Here is a 23,815-nt window from a genome sequence, read left to right as displayed (position 1 = left end):
CCGGGGAGAGCTGCACCAGAAGTGCTGACTCTGCCCAAACGCGAGTGCCTGCCTGGTTACATCTGTGACTTCACAGATGTTACATCTGTGACTTCACTCAAGAGGGTACAAGGCCAGGCACTCAAGCCTGAGTCGCTAGGTGCATCCCCAAGCCCATGCACACTGGAAGACGGCCTAGTTCACACCTGAAGGAGCAAAACACAGAACCTCACCTGAGTAGCTTCTCCTGGTCTCGCTCCAAACGCCCAGCCAGGAAGTGACTGTCTCTCTGGCGGGTGCGGTCGTCCCCGCAGTCATCATCTGAGCGGCCATGCCCTAAGACACAAACAATCAGCAGTTAATATAGGTGCTGTCCCTGAAAAGACAAGCAGCCCTCTTCCGGTCCGAGACGTGCCAAGTCCTCTCCCCTCCGCACCAGTGTTTCAAGGGCCACCGTCCCCACCAAAGGGTCACCAAAGGGTTGCAGCTCTAAGCCCCCAAGTAGCTAATAAAATCAGCTAGAGTGACGGGTCTGGGAGCAGGGACTTAAATGTGTCTGTTGATCAGAGACACAATCAAAATACACTATCTAAATGGGGACCCTGGGGTTTGGGGATTATTTTCTCACACTATTCCCGTCCCAGTCCTGTGTGGTTTGAAATATGTACTTTCAAGCAACTGAATTTAGCTAAGTTTGTCCCCTCCACTCTCCTGCTATAATCGTCTGCCAAGGTAGAAGAGAAGGGAGGTAAGTCCAAGAAGAACTGATTCTTAAAGACAAAGTCCAGACTGCATTTCATTCTATGCGATCTGCACAAAGCTCACAACATCTGCGTGAACTATAGCAGCCATCCTGGGGCCAGGTTCTTTGGCCTGTACTGTACAGGTGTTCACACCAGATGATCCTAATGGTCCACTCTGGCCTTACAGTCTACAAATCTATGACCTTACGCATGCACCCACTCTGATAAAAGCACTCTGTGCCCAACAACATGTGTTGGGAGAGAGCTAGGACACAGATACTCCAGAAAAGCAATAGCCATCAGAGAAGCAACAGCCTTGATCCTGCAGTGCAATCTGTTAGCATAGAGCCCTCGTCTCTGCACAGAATCCAAGTGACTTCAAAGGGACTCTACCCAGACACAGGGAGGTGTTGCAGCATTAGGGCCTAGGATAAGATAGCAAGATCCAACGAGGGAGTGGGCACTTACACTGGACACTTACCCAAGAGTACCCAGAGTTCTAACGACGAGTGCAAACGAAGAGTTCGGGAAGGGATAACCACCTCCTGCTTCAGGCTGTTGGATAATCTCTGTTAGGGATTAGGACGAGACCTTCACGGGGTGCAGACTGTCCTGCTCTACTGTGGGGATTCTTGCACCTTCCTCTGAAGCATGTGGTGCTGGCCATTGTCAGAGACAGGAAACTAGACGGACCTCAGGGCTGATCTAGTCTGGCAATTCCTGTGTCCCAAGGGTATTTTAGCTCAGGTTGCCTTACATTTTCCACCCCTTTTTCTAAAGCTTTTGCCTATGCCTCTTATCCCCACCCCAACCCTACGCTCTCACAAACACACACTTCATTATTGCCCTTGCCTAGTACCCTTTTTTTGGTGGGAGGGGGCTAATAAAGCCCATCCCGGTTCCCAGTAAATCAATGGCACCAGGATGATTTAGTTGGTGTGGGTCCTGCTTTGAGCAGGGGGGACTAGATGACCTCCTGAGGTCTCTTCTAATATTCTATGATTCTATGATGCCTCCTTGTTCCCAGACACAGGCAGGTCCCCTTTAGCAGGCCCAGCTTTGGCCTTGGTGAGGCCCCACTCACGGCGGCGGTCCAAACTCCTAATAGCTGCCTCCCTTGAAACAGGGCGGCTTGCAGCCATGCTGCACTGCCTCACAGAACCGCACCTTTGTCCATTTACATCCCTTTCCCAAGGCCCCTCTGGCTGGGACTGGTGCACCAGGAAGCATCTCTTAACATCAAGTCTACTCTGCTGACAAGGATCCTTTCAAGGAAAGGCTCCGCTGTGTATTTCCGCAGACCTGGACAGCCTGTGTTTTTTTAGCTGTCAAGATTCCAATTCCCTCAGCTTCTACTGTCAGGAAGAATATTGTAGTGAAACAACATCATCTCCCCCACCTTCTCCCCCTGCTTGCTTCCAGTGGGCATCAGGCGGAAAGGCGAACGCCCGATTCTCTAGCATCTCAACCAGCCTTCTCAAGGGGCTTTACATGGTGCCAGCATATGGCTCAAAGCGTGGCTGGACACTGCGCTTTATGGACACTAGCTTCTACAGGCCGCTGCTTCCTTGAGCCGGCAGATCACGCTGGATGCCAGCTTCTGGCACCCATTAACCGCCCCTTCCCTAGTTTTAATGGCTTCCACACGCTTCTCAAAGGCCGGCCCAGTGGGGTCGAGGCTGGCACGGAACAGAGGCTGAGATGGCAGCCTCATGCCCCAGTGAAAAGAGCAGCATCCTCTTTGCTGCCCCCGTGAGTGACTTCTCAGAAGACAGAGACAGGCCCCCTCCGAGGCTGAATCCCTCAGGAGCACAGCTTGAGTGCATAGGCCCTGTTGGGACGGGCTGATGGGCAGGGCATTTGGATCCTCTCTCTGGCTTGTAAAAAGCTACACTCCAGTGGCATTCTGTGCTGAGCTGCTTCATGCCCTCATGCTTCTCCCTGCTGTCCTGGGAGAACCATCATTCCTCCCCATGTTCAAACAGGCAACACCCCAGGGATTGTCTGATGGTCTTTGAAGGCAGAGCAGGGGGAAAAGAGAGGAGGGGAGATGGATTTTTCCAGGGACATCCAGCAAGTTAGCTGGCCGCATGGGTTGGGAGGGCGGCGGGGGGTACAGCAATCCCACCTTAAGTGTGGCTTCTGCTCATCTACAACTAAACACTGTGCTGTGATCCAATGCCAGTTGATCTCAGGATTGGGATTATTTTAAGAGCTTGCTAACGTAGCCAACATACACACACCCGCAGCCCAATCGCCCAGGTTTTTCCATTCAGAGCCCTTTTGATTTATTTAGTTTTAATCAAGGCCTGACCATCTTTCTGGCAGCTGGAATTGGGACAGAACTTTAGCTAATGGCCTCTCGGGCTGTTTTCCCTCCTTGGCACCCTCCCCCCCACCAACCAGCCTTTTCATTTGCAGAACTTATTTTATTTTATTTTATTTAGCCATCTATATTATTTCAGATCCACTAGTTATAGCTGGGCTTTTACTTTTTATTTTTATTGTTTTTAAACCAACCCCCTCCCCGCAACTCATTCTTGCTTACACAACTCCCCCTCCCATAAGGGGACAGTCCCGCTTCTGTACAAGCCAGCGATTGTCCTGGTCTGTGAATGCCCATTTTGTCCATCTATATGAACATGACGCATGGAGCGCATACAAAATTCAATCACTTATGCACAGAGGAAAAGCTTAGGTCTGTTTCCTTGGCAACCAATGCCGAGTACTAAATACCTGCATTTTACTTGCCAAATACTACAGATTAGCCAACTAAAGCCTGCTTTCTCTTTCTTAAAAGGTCTAAACATTCACGCACCGTCCACTCAGCGCAAGCAAGCTAATGTTATTAGTAGAATCTCTCTTGGTGCACAAGGGGAAAGGAGGGAAGAGAAAGAAAAAGAACGGCCTTGTTTTCTGTATGAAAGCCAATTCCATCACTTAGCAACAGACCCGGAGGCCTGTTAGAATTCAACCTTTGTTTGCAGCCTTTTAGTTTGGCTCTGTAAATTACATTTAATGCAGGTTGGGAGGGTCTGAGGGCCTGAATGGCTTAACAAACAGCCCCCCATGTTGGCTATCAGGCCTTCTGATGGCTCAAGCCACAGCAGAGGAGAGCGTGGAAAGATGGAAGGGGGCTATGGGAATGGGATGAGGGGCTTATAGGGGAGGAGGCTGCTAACAGAGAGAAATATGACTCTCCGGACAAAGGTTTGGGCTAGAGGTGTGATGGCAGGGGTGATGAATCTCTGCCCCTCCGGAGAATTAAAAAGCTACACTGAATGAACGTGTTTGTCTCACTCGGGCTCCCTCAGCACTGCCAATCAATCAATCAATCCTGGCTCAGACAGGAGGTCTGACAGGGAGAGTACAGGCCTGCGGGCTGACAGAGGAGAGGTGCCAAAAGGAGGAAGAATAGGGAGGAGCGGTGGCAAGGTCAGGGGACACAGAGATTAGAACAGGGTCAGTTTAGTTGGCAAAGGAGTAGTGTGGCTTTATAACACAGCACTTCAGCCTCTCAGTAAAGCAGGAATGGTTCAAAAAGATGTTAATTTCCTCCTTAGCTGAGTTCCCATCCACGTACAAGTGAGCCCCAACTCTCCCTGCTAGGCTCTTGGACCCATTCCCCACTGAACCAGGCGTTCTTTCAGCAGAAGCCCTGACAGCCCCACTCTTGTTACCCCTTGTTGTCCGCACTCCCTTGGGTCTCTTTTTGTTGCAATGAGGGTGGGGGGGATTACAATATTTGGAGCATCTTTTTGGAAGTGGATTTTAGTGTATGGTTCAGCGCCCAGAGACCCTGGAAACACAAGGTCATTATCCCCTCTGACCCCTCTATTCAATTGCAGGAGGCAGGAGGATTGACTCCAGTTCTGTTTCCCTGGACTGACTGTGTGTTAACTCTATTGGGAGCATGCATCTCAGAGATGCATCAATGCAGCTCTAAAATGCACTCAGAGAGCAGGATGGTATAGGCAAAGGCATCCACATACCTTGGGGAACCAACAGAGTAGAAAAGAGAGATTCATTATGGAAAATAAGATTCCTAACATGACAATATCTTTGGGAAGCCAGGTAAGGGCACTCATAGCCGCTCTACACGACATTGCATCGGCTTAACTTAAATTGCTGCAAGCCACCTCTTCACCCCAGGAGACGCTCTGATTTTGGCTTGTGTAGGTTTAGCTTAATCTGCTTTTTTTTAAAACCAGATACAACTAAGGAAAGGTCTGTGAATGGGTGCATCTCCCACCCTCAATCTGGTCACCTTACTTTGGAAACACAAGCAAATGCCATCATTAGATGCTGAGGGGGATTTCTTTTTCCTTGCAAAAACATTTTGACAAGAGACCCCACTTTCTTGTAAAAAGTTTTCAATAAAATTTTTCAGGGGTTCATAAAAAAAGACCAACAACTCTTCGATTTCTGGTCTTCAGCAGCTAAAAACTGAAACATTCGGGGCACAAATTATTTGGTTTCACGGAAAATCCGCTGTGCTGTCCCCCCAGCTGAAATTTGTCTGTTTTCAGTGACTGACAGCCAAAAGATTTTCAGTTTGGGGGTGAAAAACCTGAAAATTTTTGTCAAAAAACGTACATTTCCCAGAGAAATTTCTGTTCTGATGAAAAAGCCATTTTTTGTCAAAAAGATTTCAAACGAAAACTCTAGACCAGCTTTAATCATAGCAGACTATGAAGGGCACGGGCCTGCCAGACACCACTGAATTCAGTGGGAAGACTGGTACTGACTTGATCTGACTTGGGACAAGGCCTTATTTGAGCGGCCTAAATGTTCCTGCTGGTCTATGCCAGAGAGACTTGAGTTGCTCTTTGCTTGCTGATGGGCCTTTGGGGATAGCAATGGTTCATTTGCCCTCTGTGCTCCATCCCATTGCTCCTCCTGTCTGATTGCACATGAGGCTGTTGGCCAGGACAGTGAAAGTGTGGGGTCTCCAGCACCAGGATGCTCTCAGTTGTTTTGTCTTATCTGGAGGAAGGTCTTCATCCAGATAAAACTGGGGTACTACTGGTAGGTAGGGAAGCAGTTGGCCAAAGTGGCGGAGAAGATCTCCGCCCCTCCACTAGAGCTGATGTCACTATGGTTTTCAGTCCGGGGATCCAGATCCCCAGCTACTTTCTGGATGTCCACGCAGTGGCCGGTGGTGTGAGAATGCCAATTACCTGTTCGTACCAAGAGCTGCAGCCTTTTATTCTGGGCGTTTCGGGAAGTCTTATGATGGCTACCAGTGCCTTTGCCACAGAGTGGATTGCTATAACATACTTGACAGGGGGCAGCTCCTCAAGGGCATTCAGAGGCTGGGCCCCAAAATGGCTCTCGGTCCAGGGCATCTTTTGCAGAGGGTGATTCATACTTCCATAAGCTATGCTTGGCCTCAGGCTTGTTTTCAGGTGCCATTGGATGGCTGGTTTCAAGCAGCTAAACCCTAAAGGAGCTGGGGGCTTGTTGCAGAGACCACCTCTCTCCCAGCGTGACATTGCGGGAGGCAAGATGAGCCAAGGTACCGGAGCCAACAGCTCACCAGGGGTTTTCCATCAGGAGAGTGGCCCGTTCTGTGGAGCAGGTGGCAGCTTGTACACCAACCCCGGCTCTAACCAATACCAGTGACCGCCTTGTTTTCATGGGCACTCAAAACTGATCCCAAAGCTTAACCAACCCCATTCCCGCTACCCCTCCAAAACTGAGCCCATTAGCTTCAGGAAGGGATTTGTCATTTGTTTCACACTGCACACACCAACAGGTGTGCTTCCCAGCCATATTTGTGTTGCACAACAGCGGCATCCAGTGGCCAGTTGGACCAATTGCAAGTATGAGTTTTCAGAGGTTCTCTCTTAAAACGGCCCTGCTTCTATTTAAAACAAGGCCCAAGGTGTGAACTCAGTTAGGCAGCAGCCCCCTCTGGTGATCTCTGCACCTCCGAAAGGTGAAAGGCAGTGAAAATCAAATAGGCGGGGTGCTGGATTTAAAAGGAAACCTGTTAAAAATGATCAGAGAAAGTGTATGTGTGTTTCTGTGTAGCTCAGGGTGGGGGTGGCCACATCACAACCAGGACGCAGGACAGAATGAACATAAGAAGCCTGGTATAAAAAGAAAACTCCACAAGTTAAATGAGGAAGCAAATGGCAGGTTTGCAACCCTCTGGCTTTAAAGCTGTGAAGCTCCATGTCTGTCCATCAGGCCTTATGACTAACAGCGAGCCAAGAGCCCAGCAGATGACTGCATTTAGCTCCCAATCTTGGGAGAATCTATTCTTTAACTGATGCATGGAGGGAGTTACATATGCAAACCCTCCCCACGCACCCTTAGTCTAGCTGAACAGTTACTTGAATTCAGTCCCGTCTGGCTTGACTAATGCAATGGAGCAATTCGGTCTTAGCAGACAAGAGCTACGTTCAGTGTAGTCTCTTCCCTGAGCAAGGGCTGAATTTAGTGTAGGGTCCTACTCGGTGTAAACCAGTTGTAGATAATTCTAGATTAAATAATGGGTACGAGACGTACCTAGTATTATTGGGGAGTGGCAAGTTCCAACCTGTAAAGCTCATTGGAACCAGGTGCAGGCGCCTGCTGGCCTAGGACGGGGAGGTGAGATCCCAAGAATGAGAACAGCTTAGGCAGCTGCAGGGCAAGCTGTTCCTGCACCTCACCCTGCCAAGGCCTTGGAGGCATGAAAGGGGAGGATTCCCAGCGCCCCTTCAATCCCTTGCCTCACGCAGAGGCTGCTCACAAGGGGAAGCTGGCAAGTCTCCCTGGTAGCAGGAGACTTTTGGCTTGCAGTACACGGGGAAGCAGACTGAGGCTACCAAACTCAGCTTCTGCGGTACGGCCAGCAGAGGGCAGCTCTCGCTACCACGATGGCTGGACTCACACCAGTGCCCTGGAGAGGAAAGGCTCCCTGGGCTCTAACCAAGCCCCTGAGCCAACCAGATCCCCCAACCAAGCAGCGTTTAGGTTTTAGTTTTCTCTGCCCCCATCCTGTTCTCATTCACCCCCCGATCCACAAAGGCAGCCTAGAGAGGGGAGCCCAGATCAGCCTCGGTGTCTCAATACATCCTTCCCCTCTGGGCACACCCCAGCATGGCAGAGTTCAGTCCCACAGGAGGGATCTCAATGCTCTCAGACCGACCCCAGGGTCCTACCTTTTATGCTGCTCAGGGAGAGGGAGCGATCCCGGTCAGCCAGGCTGGGCCCCACTTTGCTGCTGCTGTTGTCCTTTTGCCGAGCAACCGCTACCGCGATGCCCACGGGCAGGTGCCTGACCTCCACCTCGCCCTGCGAGCCAATGCTCTCGCGGCCAAAGGACTTGGCACTTTCTGGTCTCTCCAGGTCTCTCTTCAACTGTTTCCCGGCTTGCTGGGAAAGCAGCTGCTGGATCTTGGAGGTGCCCAGCTGGGCGGAGTCCAGCTTCATGTTGCCAAGCCCGCCGAAGGGGCTCTTCTTGCCATTGCTTTGCCGAGCGGTCGTCTCCTTGGCAAAGCTGCCGCTGTACTTGATAAGGCTCTGCATGGCAGACCCTTCGCTGTGGGAGGTGGGGTGCAGAACGTCAGACGTGCCCCGGGACCCTACTGCTGAAGACCTCTGCAGGCCACTGGGGTCGAGGTACGCCTTCTTGACTTCCTCCTCCACCTGGCTGACGTGGTGGTGCTGGGCGGCCAGCACGGCCATCTGGGTGGTGGCAAAGTTGCCCATTTCAAAGGGCTTCCACTTGTGCTCGGGCAGCTTCAACTGCCGGTGGTCCAGGTGTTGCCTGGAGGAGTCTAAAGTGCCATATACCTTAGCTGCTTCTTTGGAGCCGGCCCTTTGGAAGCGGTCTCGTTCGCAGGTGCGGTGTTCTGGCTCCGGGCACGCCCTCAGCAAGCCCTTGGTGGCCAGGAACTCCCTGCTTTCCGGAGAGCCCAGCCCGGGCCGGTTCAGAAAGGGTTCCGAAGCCACTTGCCTCTTCAGCACCATGGAGTTGGCCCTTATCACGGACCCCTTCTCCCTCAGGGCCTCCATCCTTTTGGCATCGCTGTGGCAAGAGAAGTCCTGGGACAAGAGCGTGCGGGAGGCGTCGGTGTGACCCCGCTCTGTGGGTGACTGCAACACACCCACTTTGCCCACGTCCTTGTCCTTCGCTTTGTTGTCCCGCGCCTGGGAGGCGATCTGGATGGGCCCATTCCTCTCGTCGTAGGCCTCGACCGAAGGCACGAAGGTGGGGGCAACGACTTTGTGCTCCCGCCCGGGCTCCTTGGCTGGCGGGAAGATGGTGTACATGCTGGAATGGACAGACTGGGGTGGGAACGCAGAGGAGGGCGTCATTTTCCCTGGCTGGGAAGGGTGCGGGGAGGGGCAGCTGCAGGAGATGTGCAAAGCGCTCCCCGGGGTCATGGCGGAGTCACCCCTTTTCAGCCTGTCCGAGTGGACATGAGCAGAAGGCCTCATGTTCTCGTCGTGGCGGTTGGGGTCCTTGGCACAGCGGTCCTGCTCACTCCCGAGAGCTTTCAGCATGGGGTCCCCACCGCCGTTGCAGTTGTTGAGCGAAGAGGTCTGTAGCGGATTCTTGGACTTTGGTTCCCCGCTGCCAGCCCCCCGGTTTGGTATGTGCTCGGCTAGGAACGGGGACAGCCGCTCCCCTGCCTTCACCGGCTTCTCCAAGCCAGTCCCTTTCCGGTCGCCGTCGGGTTTGGCTTCCTGGGTCAGATCCACTACACTGCGAGGCCTGGGCTCCTCTTTCGGCTTGCCATCTTTCTTGGGGAAGTGCAGGGAGAGGTCACTCCGACAGGCCCGCTCCTTGCCGGGGGTGTCTTTCAGGCCCTCCTTGGAGCTCCTGTGCAGGTGCCCGAGGTCCTTCTCGCGGTGCAGGGCGCTTGGCGTGTGGTTGGCCGCTGTCCTCGAGACGGGGGCTTGGGGGTGCAAGGCAGACTGTCCCGCGTGGCCGGATAAGTAAAATCCATCTGCAAAATGAAATGGAACAAGATTACCTTGGTTTCTCTCCACTGCAGACTCCCAACCATGACTGCTCCCATCAGGAGCCCAAAAACGCTCGGCTGTGACACACCAACATGGGGAAAATGGGGCCAGGCCAATATGGGAAGAGCATTTAGATGCTCTTGGCAAGGGGGCAGGACAAATCCCAAACCTTTAGTCCTCAGCGTTAGCAGAGAGCCAGGAGTCTAGGGGGGTTCCCAGAAAACGTCCAAGCCCCACCAAATCCCAACCATCAGATTGAAGGGGAGAAGGATCTTGCCAAGAATCCCCCCCTCGATCACAGCACCTCCGTCAAAGATAGGCCCCCAGGGCATCTGCCCAGCAGTGATGCAACGGAGAAACTGCCTGAGACTTTAAGGGAGGGACACACAAGCCTCTCTTGTTCTGAAGGGGAGGGCACCACGGGCGCATCAGACCAACCCAAGAACCTGCTCATACAGAGCCCGCAGAGTGTGTGGCTCATACGGAGCCCGGGTGAAGGGGCTGAGATGGGCTAACTACGGTTGTGAAGGGTTAATGACGCGCATTTGATTGGTCCAGATTCTTCTGGGGTCTCCAGGTACTTTTCAAGATCAGCCTCTCAGCCTCCTACCAGGGTCAGCTCTCGGAGCATCACCCAGCCGGCAGCTGTAGTTCTGCATTTTAACTCCAGACTGGGCTCAGCTGGGACCCCTCCTGTCACCCATCATCAGACAGCACACCCCCCTTAACCCTTTAGGGACTGGGACAAAGTTCCAATGGTTTGACGGCTGGCAGGTAGCCTGGTACGGGCTCACGTGGGACAATCTAGGGCAATGGCTGCCAGGGCTGAGGTTCAGGCCCCCATCGTGGTGTGAATTGAACAACACCCACCAAGTCCCGCTCTCCCATCCCTCCCCTCCCGCAACTGTCAGCCTGGCCGGAAACCCCTTCAACACAATGGCATGACGTGTCCAGGGCTGAGCACAGATATGTTTTGAGACACAGCTGGTCATTGGGATGGGCCAGCTCCAAGCATCGAAGGGTTAATTCATGAGGCTAGGCTGATGGGCCTGTCCCTAACGGCATCAGCCCTTTGGTATTTAAGTTTCCTTATAAAAGGGCTGCCCTGCAGAGGCTTCTCCCTTCTAGGGAGCAGGGGAAGGGAAGGGATCAGCGCAACCCAAGAGCTGACTCTCTCTGGGTGCTGGGCAGAGGATCTCCGGACATGGAAGAGCATGCTGGTGAAATCTGATTGCCACCATGGGAATCTGTCTTAATTAGAGTCACAGATGACCCCAGGCAGACAGGGGAAGCCCCCATAAGCTGTGATTTGCACCACAGCAGTAAACCCCCATTTCCTGCAGTGGTTGTTCGCACTGGTGCCCAGAGCATTTGACCTGTCTTTGCTGGTGGTTCGCTCTGGTGCGGCTATGCTGGTGGCTGGGCCTCCATGCAGGGAGTGGTAAGGAGGGTGGATGGAGAGGTCTCTCAGAGGACGGGGATGGGGAAGGAGCGGCGAGGATAGAGAGGAAGAGCCCGTGCCAGTTGCACAGAGAGGGACAACAACCCCAGTTCCAAACACACCGATGCAAGCAGACTGACCTTTCTGTGACTCAAAGAGGCTATGCTGACCCAGCTGGGCCAGGAGGGGGCTACCACTGCGGGGGGGCTCAAGGTGGCTCAGGGGAATGTACGACGGGTAGAGCCCATTGGGCAGATGGGAGAAGCCTGAAAAACAGAAAAGGAAACATGTTTCAGAACAGCCGGCTCCCTGTGTTGGAACAAACCCCGCAGAGCTACAGACTGTTATGGCTGGCAACCCCCCCTCCCCCCGCCCCACACCAGAAGAGGCGGCTTTGCTTGAACAACCCATTGTGTCACGCCAGGCTGCAGGGTGCTGAGAGTCAGACTCATACTCCAGGGCTCCGGAGCACCATGTAGATCCTCCCACCAGGCGGCGCTGCCTGCTGCCCTGATATTTCCCCTTGAAGTCAGGAACTTCTGTGGCTTCAGATCACAAGGCATTACTGCACCAGCTGTGTCGCCATCCTGCTGTGATGTAAGCACTGCCCACTCCATAGGCAGCTGCAAGGAGCGATCAATGTGTCAAAATTTGCAACAAAACTCCCCATTGCAGCAATCCCACTGTAACCAGTGTTGTGGCAGCAATATTGTTGAGAATCCATAAAACAACGGATTGAAAGAGCCACAACAGAATCTGAATGGAGACAGACAATAACTGTGGCCTGTGCTCAGAGAAGCATCTGGACGACCTAGTTAATATTTCAAATTATTTAGACGCTGTTCATGATCTTTTGCTATGTATATATTTACACAAGGCACACTGATGAATTGGCTATGTGCACCATTGCCACCTACTGGATGGAATCCAACCTGCTTAATTTTTGTGTTACAACTTGTTTTTCAGGGTTTATTAGTTTCAGTTTTGGTTTTGGTTTTCTTTTAACAACATTTGAGTTCTACGTAGATGTCAAAAAATTAGCTTTGTCTTTGTATATACACGTAGTACTGTTTCAAACAGCACTACATTAAAGCACACTAGAGCACCCTTAGCACACACCAGCAGGGTCTACACAGATCAATTAATGTGCAATACATTACTGTGCTTTAGAAATTATACGGCCGTAGTCCACATTACTGCTCAGTGTAAACAAGCTCTTAGAGATAAGCCTGGGATCAGGAACGTCACCTATGTAAACGAACTGCACTGGGAAAGGAGTGAAGTCAACATAAATTGAGTAACTATTTCTGGTATTTTTCTGGTGTGTTTTGGATGAACAGCAATTTCATTTATTTAGTACTGGGGGTGTTTTACTGGTGTTTATTGGTTAAAACCAAAACCCTCAATCCCTGGTTATAACCCCTATATGGCTCACTCCTAATGGAGATCTTTCTTTGGCCCAAGTTCTTTTCAGAGCAGGATGACCAGAGCTTTATCCTAGCAGTCACTGTGATGTTTCAAGTGGCTGAAGTGGAGAGCAAAGAGACAATTGCTAAATCCCAGGTGGGACAGATTTGCTACAGTTCTATCCATAACTATATAAAAACATCGCACGTACGCCCTTTGCAAGCCATGAAGTGTTCACACAGGAACATTCAGGCTGTGTGTGGACTGCGAAATGTGCCTTTTTATTCCATGGGCTGGAGAGAGAGTTGCGTAACTCCTGAGCACTGATGCAACTAGGAGATTTATTCTAGATTAGTGACGAGTATATTCATCTAGATCACGCTCCCTTGCCAGGAACTGGGGTAAGGAACAAATGACTGAAAGTGTCCCATCTGGCAGGACCCATGGTTACAGTAAGGGGAGGAGACCCAAACCCATTTCCCTTGCAAACGACCACTTGAGTCTCAGTTCCACAGCTACTGTGTGCAAAAACCAACCGAAGTCCGTGGGAGTTCTGCACACAGAGCAGAATCAGTCATGAGAACGCGGACATTTTTCAGAGCGCAAATCAAGTGAAAGTTTGGCAACACATGGGAGCAAATACTCTCCACGCATGCTCTTCAAAGTGGTAAGCTCTCAACTTCACGGCTGACCTAGCTGTCCCCACCAGGCATCTGCCCAGGCCTTTGGAAAAGGGGAGTGGGGATGGGGAGAGGCACAGAATCTAATATTTCGGGAGGCGAATCCATGTGGGAATGGTGCCAAGAAGGTGTTGAAGAAGTAGCTGCTCTAAGGGGTTACATGCAGGGCACCATCCCATGACCCACTGTTTCATTTTCTTCACCGCCCACCGTCACCTCTACACCAGGGCCTTATCCAGGCTTCTTTCCTGAAGATCTCCCACTTGATACAGCTCCACCCATGCAGGACTTTCTAGCAGCCTGTCCACACTGGCAACTTTGCCAGAACTCCCGCTAGTGGCAGCCTTAATAAGAAATTAAGGAAAAAACGCTGCTGGAGTGGACAGGATCAAACTGTCTTCAAGCCCAAGTAAGTATGTGTGATTGAAGCCTGGTTCTAACAAGGGCTGGGGATGTTTTCTGCATTGGCTGTTGAACATGGCTAGTTTTTTAGCACAGATCTGCCCTATGAGGTCCCATCTATCCAGACTGTAGAACTGAATGAGGTCAGTGGCCCAGAGACGGCTACTTCACCTTGATCCCCCTTTCCACGCTGCAGCTGCAAAGGCAGTTTCAAAGACAGAGGCATAAGCAGAACCTGGAATAAGTTTGCTACTCACTAGCCACTTGCTGAATTTCCTGAATCGCACATATCGATTCCCCCTCCCTCTAGGCAAAACAAAAACATAACATCTCGGGCTTTCTACGGCCCCCAGAACAAGGGAGGCGATGGGCGCACAAGGCAGGGAGCCACTCGGGAAGGAGTTCAGGTGACCAGAGCAAATCGCAGTCACTAAGATCTCCCCTCTGCTCTGGCTTTATAAGGGGAATCCATGCACTGGTGGGAAGACACAATGAACACATGCCAGCAAGGTGGCATCTGGCCCAGGCCAGAACGCGGGGCTCACACAGCAAAGAGGGGCTGCGACAGGACCCCTGCGCCAAACGTTCCGAATGTTGGGGTGCTTGAAGCCTGCACCAGGCTCTGAATTTTGCAGATTGGCCCCTATCTTTATAAGGGACCAACGTAAAACCCAGATCCAAACAACCGCAACGTGTACACAAGACACAAATCCCAACTCTGCCACTTGAGCCCCTCTCTAATGTCTCTAGCACTTCGGGTAACCCTGAGCATACCCTGTGAGACAGATGTGCATGATGGTCAGACCCCAGGAGGAGCACCTAGCTCCCAGGCCTGGGAACACAGCACTCAGCCAGGCCTCTCTCTCTCTCTCTCATAGACACACACAGTTGTGGAGGATCCCACTGAACTGCTGGGCACAGCAAGGCTGGTGGTCTGGGAAACATTCCCCTCCTCCCCTTAGCCAGGGATGGAGAAGTCCCAAGTCCTGCCCAACCAAGCCAGATCACAGCACAGGGTTACATCATCACCAGCAGCCAGCGGGGAAAATGGAGAATGAGCACACGATGAGAAAACCCTCTTTGGGAAGGGGGATGCATCCATTGCGCACCTGTACACACACACAGCTTCCCACTGAACTCCCACACCAACCACAAGAGAAGACACAAGTAGGGATCTGGCGGTCAGACGACTGCTTAACACACGTTGCTCCTTTTGCCGGCTGTGGCCTCGGCGAAAGGCACCGGATACCTCGCTGGCCCCTGCACCATGTGGCAAGGCCAGAGGGACAGCTTTATTGCAACAAGCAACATACAGCTTACCCCAGACACAGGCTTCTGCATGGGAAGGGGGCAACCCATGGCCATCTCCCCCTGGTGTCAACGGAGCAGAAAGCTTTGCAATCCAGCACAACATCCTGGGCCAACAGACACCTCAACAGTCCCCACAAGCTCTGCCTTGCTGCTCCTCCAGCTGATAGCGCGACCCTAGCCCGTGGCAGCAGGGGCACTGCCAGCTTGCACAGGGGCAAAAAGCTATTACTGAGCACCTATGGCCACAAGGTGACCCAACCCCATCTCCCACCTGAACGATGCTCTGAAAGCAACGCTTCCCTCCACCTTGCTAGGAGAGGGGGCAGCCCCAGAAATCAGCCACTGCCATCAGCATTCAGGTTCTCTCTCTCTTTACCTTCATGGGAGTGAGCAGCCCAGAGTTGCACCATCTGTAGGTCGGCGGGGGTGGGTGACCTGAAGGACAGGTCAGAGGGTAAAGGGGTAGGGCTTCCATGGGGCGTGGAGGAGGTCCCTAGTCCGCTGGCCACATACCCACCCAGGAAGGCCTCACCTGAATGGGGGAGGATGGAGAAGAAAGTCAGGGTTAGGTACCAGGTTTAAAGCAGAGGTTCTTCCCAGCTTGCACCCCTCCCACTGCCATCTGCCATGCCCCAGTGCCCACTCCCCTATTGCCCATTAGGAGGCCTAATGAGAAAGCCCTGCAAGATGAGCAAGTCTCTGGCTTAGGAGCATGTTCCCACTTGGTTCCCCCGACCACAAACCCTTGTGATCTGTAGCGAGAGGGGACACATGGGCCCGTGCAGGGGGAGCGGGGCTGGCAGGCAGCAGCTCCCTAGTTCCCGTCCCCAGCTCTCGTGCTGATTCCCTGGGCAAGACTGCTTCCCCTCAGTGTCCCTTGCTGTAACACGGCGGCAATGAAATGGACCTGCTGGCGGGGGAGTTGCGAGGATGAGCACGGCTAAGACGTAAACCACGCCAAGCACAGGAACTTGGTGGATGCAGCTGTGTCAGCCCAGCCGAAAACCTCTTCATCTTTGCTCTGCTTTCTAAACTGCAGGGGGAGGGCTTGGCCCGGGGACTCACCAACGAGAGGGGATGCGACAGATCAGACGATTAAACACAACCAACCACACAAACCACACACACAACGGGGGCAATGGTTGCTCTTTGCTCTGAGGGACTGGTGCGGTGGGGAGACAGATATGCCCAGCCAGACCCAGTTTGGGTTAAAAGTCCCCAGAAGAAAGTCTTCAGAAAGGATCGCCCAAAATCTACGCGGACCCACAGCGAAACAGGAGCAGGGAGTGCGCGTGAGTGAGATCACCGCGTAGCCATTTCCATCAGGACGGGCGGTGAAAGATCCAACCTGCCCCCTCTGGTCTCATATTTCAAACCCGCTGAGAGTGGAGCAGCTTCTGAGTTTTGTCCTGCAGGCTATTTCCGCCAGCAAATGCAGACCCATCCCTGGACCATTCAGCATAGGGGCTAAGTGAAATGATGGCAGAGGAAAAGAAAACACTTGCAAGCTCTCCCTGCGCTTAGAAGAGGCCAGAGCCTCCCCAGGCGGGCGGCTCCAGTGCCCAAGCCAGACAATGCACCACACGCTGCTGGCACGCGCCCGTATCAGCGGAACTGTGCGCCGCTGTAGCCCAGCACCTTCCAGGAATCGCACACCCGCCGCTGCACAGCTCCCCCCCGGCAGACAAGGACTGTCGCCTGGCTCGTAAGGGCCGGCTATCAGGGCACTGTCAGCCAGCTCCCCACGATAGGAAAAGCTGGTAGATGGAGGAAAGGCAGAACAAGACCTTTAAAAAAAAAAAGGCACCTACCCGGAGATAAACCTAGAGGCAGATGCGAGAGAAACCGGGCATCACTGAGGGTCACTCATCCCCACCACTCAAGGCAATCAAGCCTGTTGGCCCCGCGCTCCGCTCCATGCAGGCTCCTTGCTAGTGACCCAAACCACAAGCATTACAAGGCCATGCAAGACAAAAGCAGGACTCAGGACGCATGACCCACGGCCCATGAGATCTGGTGCAGGACGGGGCTCCTGGAACCAGCTGGGAGGCAGCAGGCTAGCCTAGATATCCCTGGTCTCGATGGGGCAGCGGGGGCAGAGCCAGCCACAGAGCCAGCGCAGGGAACCCACAGATGGAACAGCTCATGCACAGAGAGGGTGTGGGGAGACACCACCATGTGCTGCAGCGATCCCTTCCCCTCAGAAGCCACAGACTCTTCGCCGGAAGCTCGGTGGCCTCCGAGGCTGTGCAGGAGATTAAGTAACTTTCCCCCCACTCCACACATGTGCACAGATGCCGCCGGTTGGCCAGTTATGGGGTTTCTGCCTCTTATGAAATAGTGCTAACGGCCGATGCTGTGCTGGCCTCTTGAGCAGCTCTTCTGATGGATGGACGTGTTGGCGGGAAGTGGGGAGATCAGAGAGAGAAGTGGCGCAGGCCCAAGCCAAGGCCTGCAAGGAGCAGATGTGCCCGGGCCATGAGAGCACCACCGAGGAAAGGATCTGCCCCAGGCCACCGGACCTTCCCCGGCAGCACCGCCACTGAAGAATGACAGCAACGTCCAGAGAGGGGCTTGATCTGGCAACTCACCCTCTGAGAACCCCTAACGCCTCGAGAGCCGCAGCTCTTCCTGCTAGTGCAGTGACAGAGCCCCCAGGGAGTGGAGGCCAAACAAAAACCGTTCTCCTCAAAGATCAAGCACTCCACACTGCGGAGACAAAGCACCAAGGAGTGAATACCGAATTCCACTCCAGCTACTTTGGAAACCCGCCTCTGGATCACTATTGCCTCTAGGTCAGAGCCTGTCCTCTGTGTCTCACTCCGAGGTTTGGGCCAACGGCTGCAAAACAGGACAAATACTTCCCCCTCTGCCCAACCAGCTCCAAAAATACTGCAACCGATCCTCCGCCGGTGTGCGACTAACACTGCCCTCTGCTGGATGAAGCTAGTGTGTCCCAGGGCAGGCCCTAAAGCAGATTTGCAGATTAAGCAGTAGAAGCCTATGGTTTTATAGCAAGAGGACCCAAGATCTATCCCTGCTGTTGCTGTAAAGTTTCTGGCATTCACAGCGTGCAGCAGAGAGAGCCAGGATGCTCCACATAGCCAGGGACATGTCCCCTCCCTCTCTCCCCAGTGAAGGCTTCCCTCTCCCCTAGATCACTGTAAACAGCAACTGGGATGTGAGAGATGGTGACACAAACAGCTCACTTGGCTGGACAACCAGTTAAACATTAAAAAGCTCCATTTCCCAGCCGAGGAAGAAAGAGAGAGGAGTCCCAAGTGCACTAAATACGCAGCCTGGGAGTCCGGGCCGCGAGGTGTACTAAAGGCCAGGGGTTGTCTCATGCCTGCACCACCACCTGGACAATGAGCCAGGAGTGGTGCTGAGCACTACAACTCATTACCTGCAGTCACCTGCCAACCTAGTGTCCTGCACCACTTGCATTTCCGGTCTCATGCTCCGAGTTAGCAAGGGACCAGGCAGGCGTCTCTTATCCCCTGAACCATCAAGGCTACTGGGACTCACACTTAGCACAGTTTGGATCCAGCTCCCAACACCCCATGGTTTGGGGAGATGGGGAGGGTTCAGATACCTGAGAGTTGCGTTCAGACCCATCTCTTGTTATGAGCTAATAGAAAAGGATCCATCCACCTTCTACAAACTTCCTGCCGTTACGTGTCGAAAGATTCTGCATCGAAGGGGATCACAGAGGACTCTAGGATCAACATGCGGGAGCACTGCATGGGGATCTAGCATTAGCAGACCCCTCATTCCAGTCTGCCACCTCAACATTTCCGGAGAGCTGTTTTTCTCCGGGTTTGCAGACTCCAGATTTTCTCTCACAGAAAATGGTGGTTTCCGTGTACAGTGCAAAGGACAGCTCAGGCCACCTGGAGCCAACCGACCCAGCTCAGGGGGGCCGTTTGACATTTCCACCTCCATCGTCTCTCACAGTAATAAAAGCCTGGGATGGATAATGGGGGAGCAGATGCCAGAGCGTGTCCTGAGAGCATGGAGACATGAACAGGGAAATATACAGCCCTGTAGTTAGCCAGCATTCAGAGCTGCAGCAAAAGAGAATCTGAGGCTCCGCCAAACTGCAGAAAATATAGCACTAATCTATCAGCAAACACACATCCATAATTCATACCCCCTGCCCGTGCATGCAGAGTGCAGAGCCTGCAGCTCTTGGGCCAGGCAGTGATAAGGATAGGGCATTCCTTATACACTCTAGTATAAAACCCTCCCTTCCCAACTTGGAACATGCCCCTCAATGAAATGCCTCCCCGCTTTGGGCCCCCTGGCAACGTAGCTCCCACACGTTCAGTATTTTTACAGAGAGTCTCGTGCCTATAAGGAAGGGAGGCCCGGAGAGAGCCACACACGGCATCAGCTGCGGCTGTGCAAAGGGAATGCGGGCACACTTCGATCCAGACCCACAACGCCCCTGGCTCTGCTACCCCCTCCAGGGCAGAGACTGCAAGTTGTACCACCAGTTAGGAGAACTGTCGGGATGCGACAAGCGTCTTCTAGGGACAAGCAGGGGTTTCAGCCAAAGGTCTAGAGAATGGCAGCCCCCAGGTGGAGTTGCCTCTAAACTGCAACAGCCTATTAAACGCCACGCAAGTGCTCAAGGCTGCTGCAAGGAGAGATGCCTCTCCCCCAGCCCAGGACCTTCCGCAGCTGCAGGAGAGGTGCCTCTCCCCACCAGCCCCAGACCTGCCACAGCCAGGAGAGAGGTGTCTCTCCCCGCCAGCCCCAGCCCATCCCAGCCCTGGACCTACCACGGCCAGGAGAGAGGTGCCTCTCCCCCCTGGGCTCCAGCCCATCCCATCCCCAGACCTGCTGCGGTTGGGGGAGAGGTGCCTTTCCCACCCCAGCCCAGGTGCTGCTGTAGGGAGAGAGAGCTGGGGGGAGCCCTCTCCCCACACCATAGCTCTGGGGCAGCCTGCACCCCAAACCCCTTATCCCCAGCTCCACCCCAGAGCCCGTACCCCTAGCCGGAGCCCTCACACCCCAACCCTCTGCCCCAGCCCTGAGCCCCGTCCACACTCCAAACCCCTCCACCTCACCCCCTCCACATGAATTTTGTGATGTGCACCAATCTGGAGGCGATGTGTCACACATCACCTCCATATTGGTGCACATCACAAAATTTATTCCGCACGTGCGTGCGTGGGAAAAATTAGAGGGAACCCTGCCCCCAGGCTTTCATTTTATACCCCCACTGCTCCCAGACACACAAATCTGACTTGGTCTAAACTGAAATCAATTAAAGAGAAAGAGAGAGCGAGAGATCTAGGCTGAGATTGCCAAAGGAGCCTAAAGCAGTTGGGTGCCTAATTCCCTTACACTCCTTTGGAAATCCCAGACTTAGCCTGCATTTCCAAATTGAGCCCCTTTAGGAAGCAAACAGACACAGCATGTTGGCTGGACCCCAATCTCCTTCAAAGATCCAGGGAACAACGTGGAATAGAAAGAACCCTTCCAGGTCATTTCTCCTGGAGACCCAAGCCTAGAGACTAGAACTGAATCTACCTACCCATAGCCAACAGCGGCTTAGGAGGAAGGTGTTGCGGCTAAAGAAGAGACCTGGGAGTCAAGAGACCTGGGTTCTAGTCCTGGCTCTGCCGTTGTGTTCTCTTAGGCAAGTGCTTTGGTCGTAATAATACTTCCCTTAGAGTATGAATCCATCAGTGTCGGTAATGTGCTCTGAACTCACAGAAGTGTAGAACTGGAAGGGACTTCAATAGGTCATCTAGTCCAGTCCCCTGCACTTGAGACAGGACTAACTGATAACGAAACCACTCCTGACAGGTGTCTGTCTAACCTGTCCTTAAAAGCTTCCAATGATGAAGATTCCACAACCTCCCTAGGCAATTTATTCCAGTGCTTAACCACCCTGACAGTTAGGAAGTTTTTCCTAATGTCCAACCTAAACTGCCCTTGCTGCAATTTAAGGCCGTTGCTTCTTATTTGATCCTCAGACTTTAATGAGAACTATTTTTCTCCCTCCTCCTTGTAACAACCTTTTATGTACTTGAAAACTGTTATCATGTCCCCCCTCAGTCTTCTCTTCTCTAGACTAAACAAACCCAGTTTTTTCAATCTTGCCTCACAGGTCATGTTTTCTAGACCTTTAATCATTTTTGTTGCTCTTCTCTCGACTTTCTCCAATTTGTCCCCATCTTCCCTGACACGTGGAGCCCAGAACTGGACATAGTTCTCCAGTTGAGGCCTAATCAGCGCAAATGGATTCCTTGGATGATAGTATGGAAGCTTATTGTTACTTCACTGGCTGCCAGCCACCCATCTGACACCCATCTCTGAAGTGTCACACCCACCCCAATGTGCCCTTTTCCTCCCAAGCACTTGGGTTAACCCACCAGTCTGTTTCCGTCCTCAGGATGAGCCAGGTGAGTAGGGTTAGGCTGGAAGCAGAAAGGAAGCAGCAAGCTTATTTCTGACCTTGGCAGGCTCCGCATGGGACAAAAACACATTACACTCATAGCCTGAAATCCAGCCTCCCAACTGGCAGGCCCAGCAGCAGAGCACGTACAGGCCAATAACAGAACCCACAAAAAAAAATTGCAGAGAGAGCAAGAGCCCCAGCGAGAGACACTCCAGAAACGGGCAGCTGAGCAATTAGCATGTCCATAGATCACTTTACAGAAAAGAAAAGGAGGACTTGTGGCACCTCAGAGACTAACAAATTTATTTGAGCATAAGCTTTCGTGAGCTACAGCCCACTTCATCGGATGCATTCAGTGGAAAATACAATGGAAATTCCACTGAAAGCTTATGCTCTAATAAATTGGTTAGTCTCTAAGGTGCCACAAGTCCTCCTTTTCTTTTTGCGAATACAGACTCACACGGCTGCTACTCTGAAACCTGGCATTTTACAGAAAAGCAGATTCTTCAAGCAGATTACCTAATAGAAACCATTTCCCCTTCCCTGTATCTGCTCTGGGATACACAAGACAGTGTATGCAAGCCAGCAGCACTGCAGAGCTCAAAACAGCAGCTACTTCACACGCCCACCCACCGTAATGGCTGCAAACAGCTGAGAGACAGATTGCAGGACAGTGTAAATCTTTGCCACCTCCTCCTTTGTCTCTCGGGTCAGTTCTAGTTATACTTTAGGTGCCGAGGCTGTTTGACTCAGTGCCACATACAAGGCAACGAGTGATACACGGGTGCCAGCACATTCAAGGCTGAACTAAACCCTGTCTCACCAGCTCATCGCTAGTGACTGCTCCTGTATCCTTTGCACTTTGGTACCAGTCTACTTCCATATAGCTATTCTAATAGCTCCTGCTATCGACCTTCCTTAGAAGCACCCCAAGTTCACCAACCTTTGCATGCCAAAGTCCCCCCTAAAGTCATCCGACACTGCCTTATTATCAGCCCATGTCCCATGGCTAATGATGGCTTCAAAGAGTCAATTTGTGGCATTGATCTTGCATACCCCCTGGAGCATAGTGAAAGTTTCAATCACAGCCCCTTGACAGGTAGCCAGGAGACCAATTTAACTCAATGTTTCATCTTCCGGGGGCTCTGGAAACTGCCGAGATCTTCCTGACATAAACGAACTGCGTGGCTGAGCAGGTGGTCTCACATTCTTAGTCTTTGGTGCTTCAAGTCCCTTTGCCACCAAATCACCACCTGACGAGCTGGTGCAAGTTAACAGCCCTGCATGGACTTCTGCCTCAAATACACTAGGGAGTCTGGACCCAGACCATTAAAAAAATTCATCTTGCTCAGTACTGACTATTGTTTTCACCTGCTCTGGTATGGAAAGAGCAAGTCCCTTAGTCAATGGGTAGACAGGTGGCTTTGTTACCCAGCATGCTCTGCAAGTGACTTCTGCATCAGTTATCCCTTGCTGAATGCTATGCAGTGACTTCTTACAACACTCTCACTCCGTGACCCACCGCAGATATCCCTGAGCCTCGTACGCCCAGTCTAGGGAAAGGCAGAGGGGGATTCCATGGACAACAAAATCAGAGTTTTGCGACATAAAAGTTCCAGCCTTCTCGCCCCACAACTGACACAGCTAATGAGATTCCCGTGATATTTTGCTGGTTCCAGGTGGGAGGGGAAGCAAGACACACCCAGCGACACTGAGGAGGAGGAGAGGAAGAATGATCAGGTGGGTAGGAGTGCTAGCCCAAGACCTGGGTTCAGTTCCCCACATGCGTATTAGCCAGTTTGTTGGAGCGTTAGTCCCATTTTACAGATGCAGAAACAGAACACAAGCGGTTAAGAGTCTGATTTTCACAAGTGCGGAGCACCCCTAGCTGAAGAAGTCAGACCTTGCCCAAGGTCCCATAGGGAAGCCCATGGCAGAATTGGGACTACAACCCAGCTCTTCCAAGGCCTGGGCTTTCCCCAGCAGACTATTGCTCCCCTAAAAGGAAAGATTTGATTAGCGTAAAGAAGGGAAACTAACGAGCAAGAAGCCAGCTGTGAGGCCTGGGCCAAGAAAAGGGTCCTTGGGGGGAACGTGAGGACAGGAGCAAATGAGGAGAGGGAGAAGAGAAAGCAGCCAAGCCAGGCATCAACATGCGCTTCTCAGGCAGGATGGAACTGGGACCTCACATTCCATGGCCTTGGTGAAGGCCTCATTGAGCAACAGGAAATTAAAAACAGCTGAACCAGCCTCCCTGCAATCTGCGGAGGGCTTTTGTACCTTCCAACTCACCACCACTTCCCCATTCTTTAGTTCTCCATTCTGCCCGCAGCCAGCCATTTGGACACAGGTCAAGGAAAGAGAGGACTGGGGCAGGCTCAGTGCGTGTCTGTCAGTGCCTGCATCTGCACTGAGACCTTGCAAGCTAGAAACACTCAGCTGCCTCTTCTTGCTCAGAGGCCCATTTACCTGC

At 52.5% G+C, this 23,815-nt stretch overlaps 1 protein-coding gene across 7 annotated transcripts in view; it reads right to left on the bottom strand.

The window, feature by feature from the left end:
* Nucleotides 1-23,815, bottom strand: part of TNRC18 (trinucleotide repeat containing 18) — a 90,123-nt gene that overhangs the window by 43,471 nt on the left and 22,837 nt on the right. For 6 of the 7 annotated variants that reach the window (XM_074965166.1, XM_074965167.1, XM_074965172.1 and 3 more), the window contains exons 3-6: nt 15,304-15,459; nt 11,268-11,393; nt 7,877-9,670; nt 213-315 (exon numbers count right to left, since the gene is read on the bottom strand). In XM_074965166.1, coding sequence (XP_074821267.1) covers nt 213-315; nt 7,877-9,670; nt 11,268-11,393; nt 15,304-15,459 — 2,179 coding nt within the window. The remainder of the gene's footprint in view (nt 1-212; nt 316-7,876; nt 9,671-11,267; nt 11,394-15,303; nt 15,460-23,815) is intronic. The other variant, XM_074965171.1, reaches the window with a different exon arrangement.

This window comes from Natator depressus, chromosome 10 (assembly GCF_965152275.1).
Source record: "Natator depressus isolate rNatDep1 chromosome 10, rNatDep2.hap1, whole genome shotgun sequence".
NCBI lineage: Eukaryota > Metazoa > Chordata > Testudines > Cheloniidae > Natator > Natator depressus.
The sequence above is the reverse complement of the archived record's forward strand: the minus strand, read 5'-3'. Positions and strand labels throughout refer to the sequence as shown.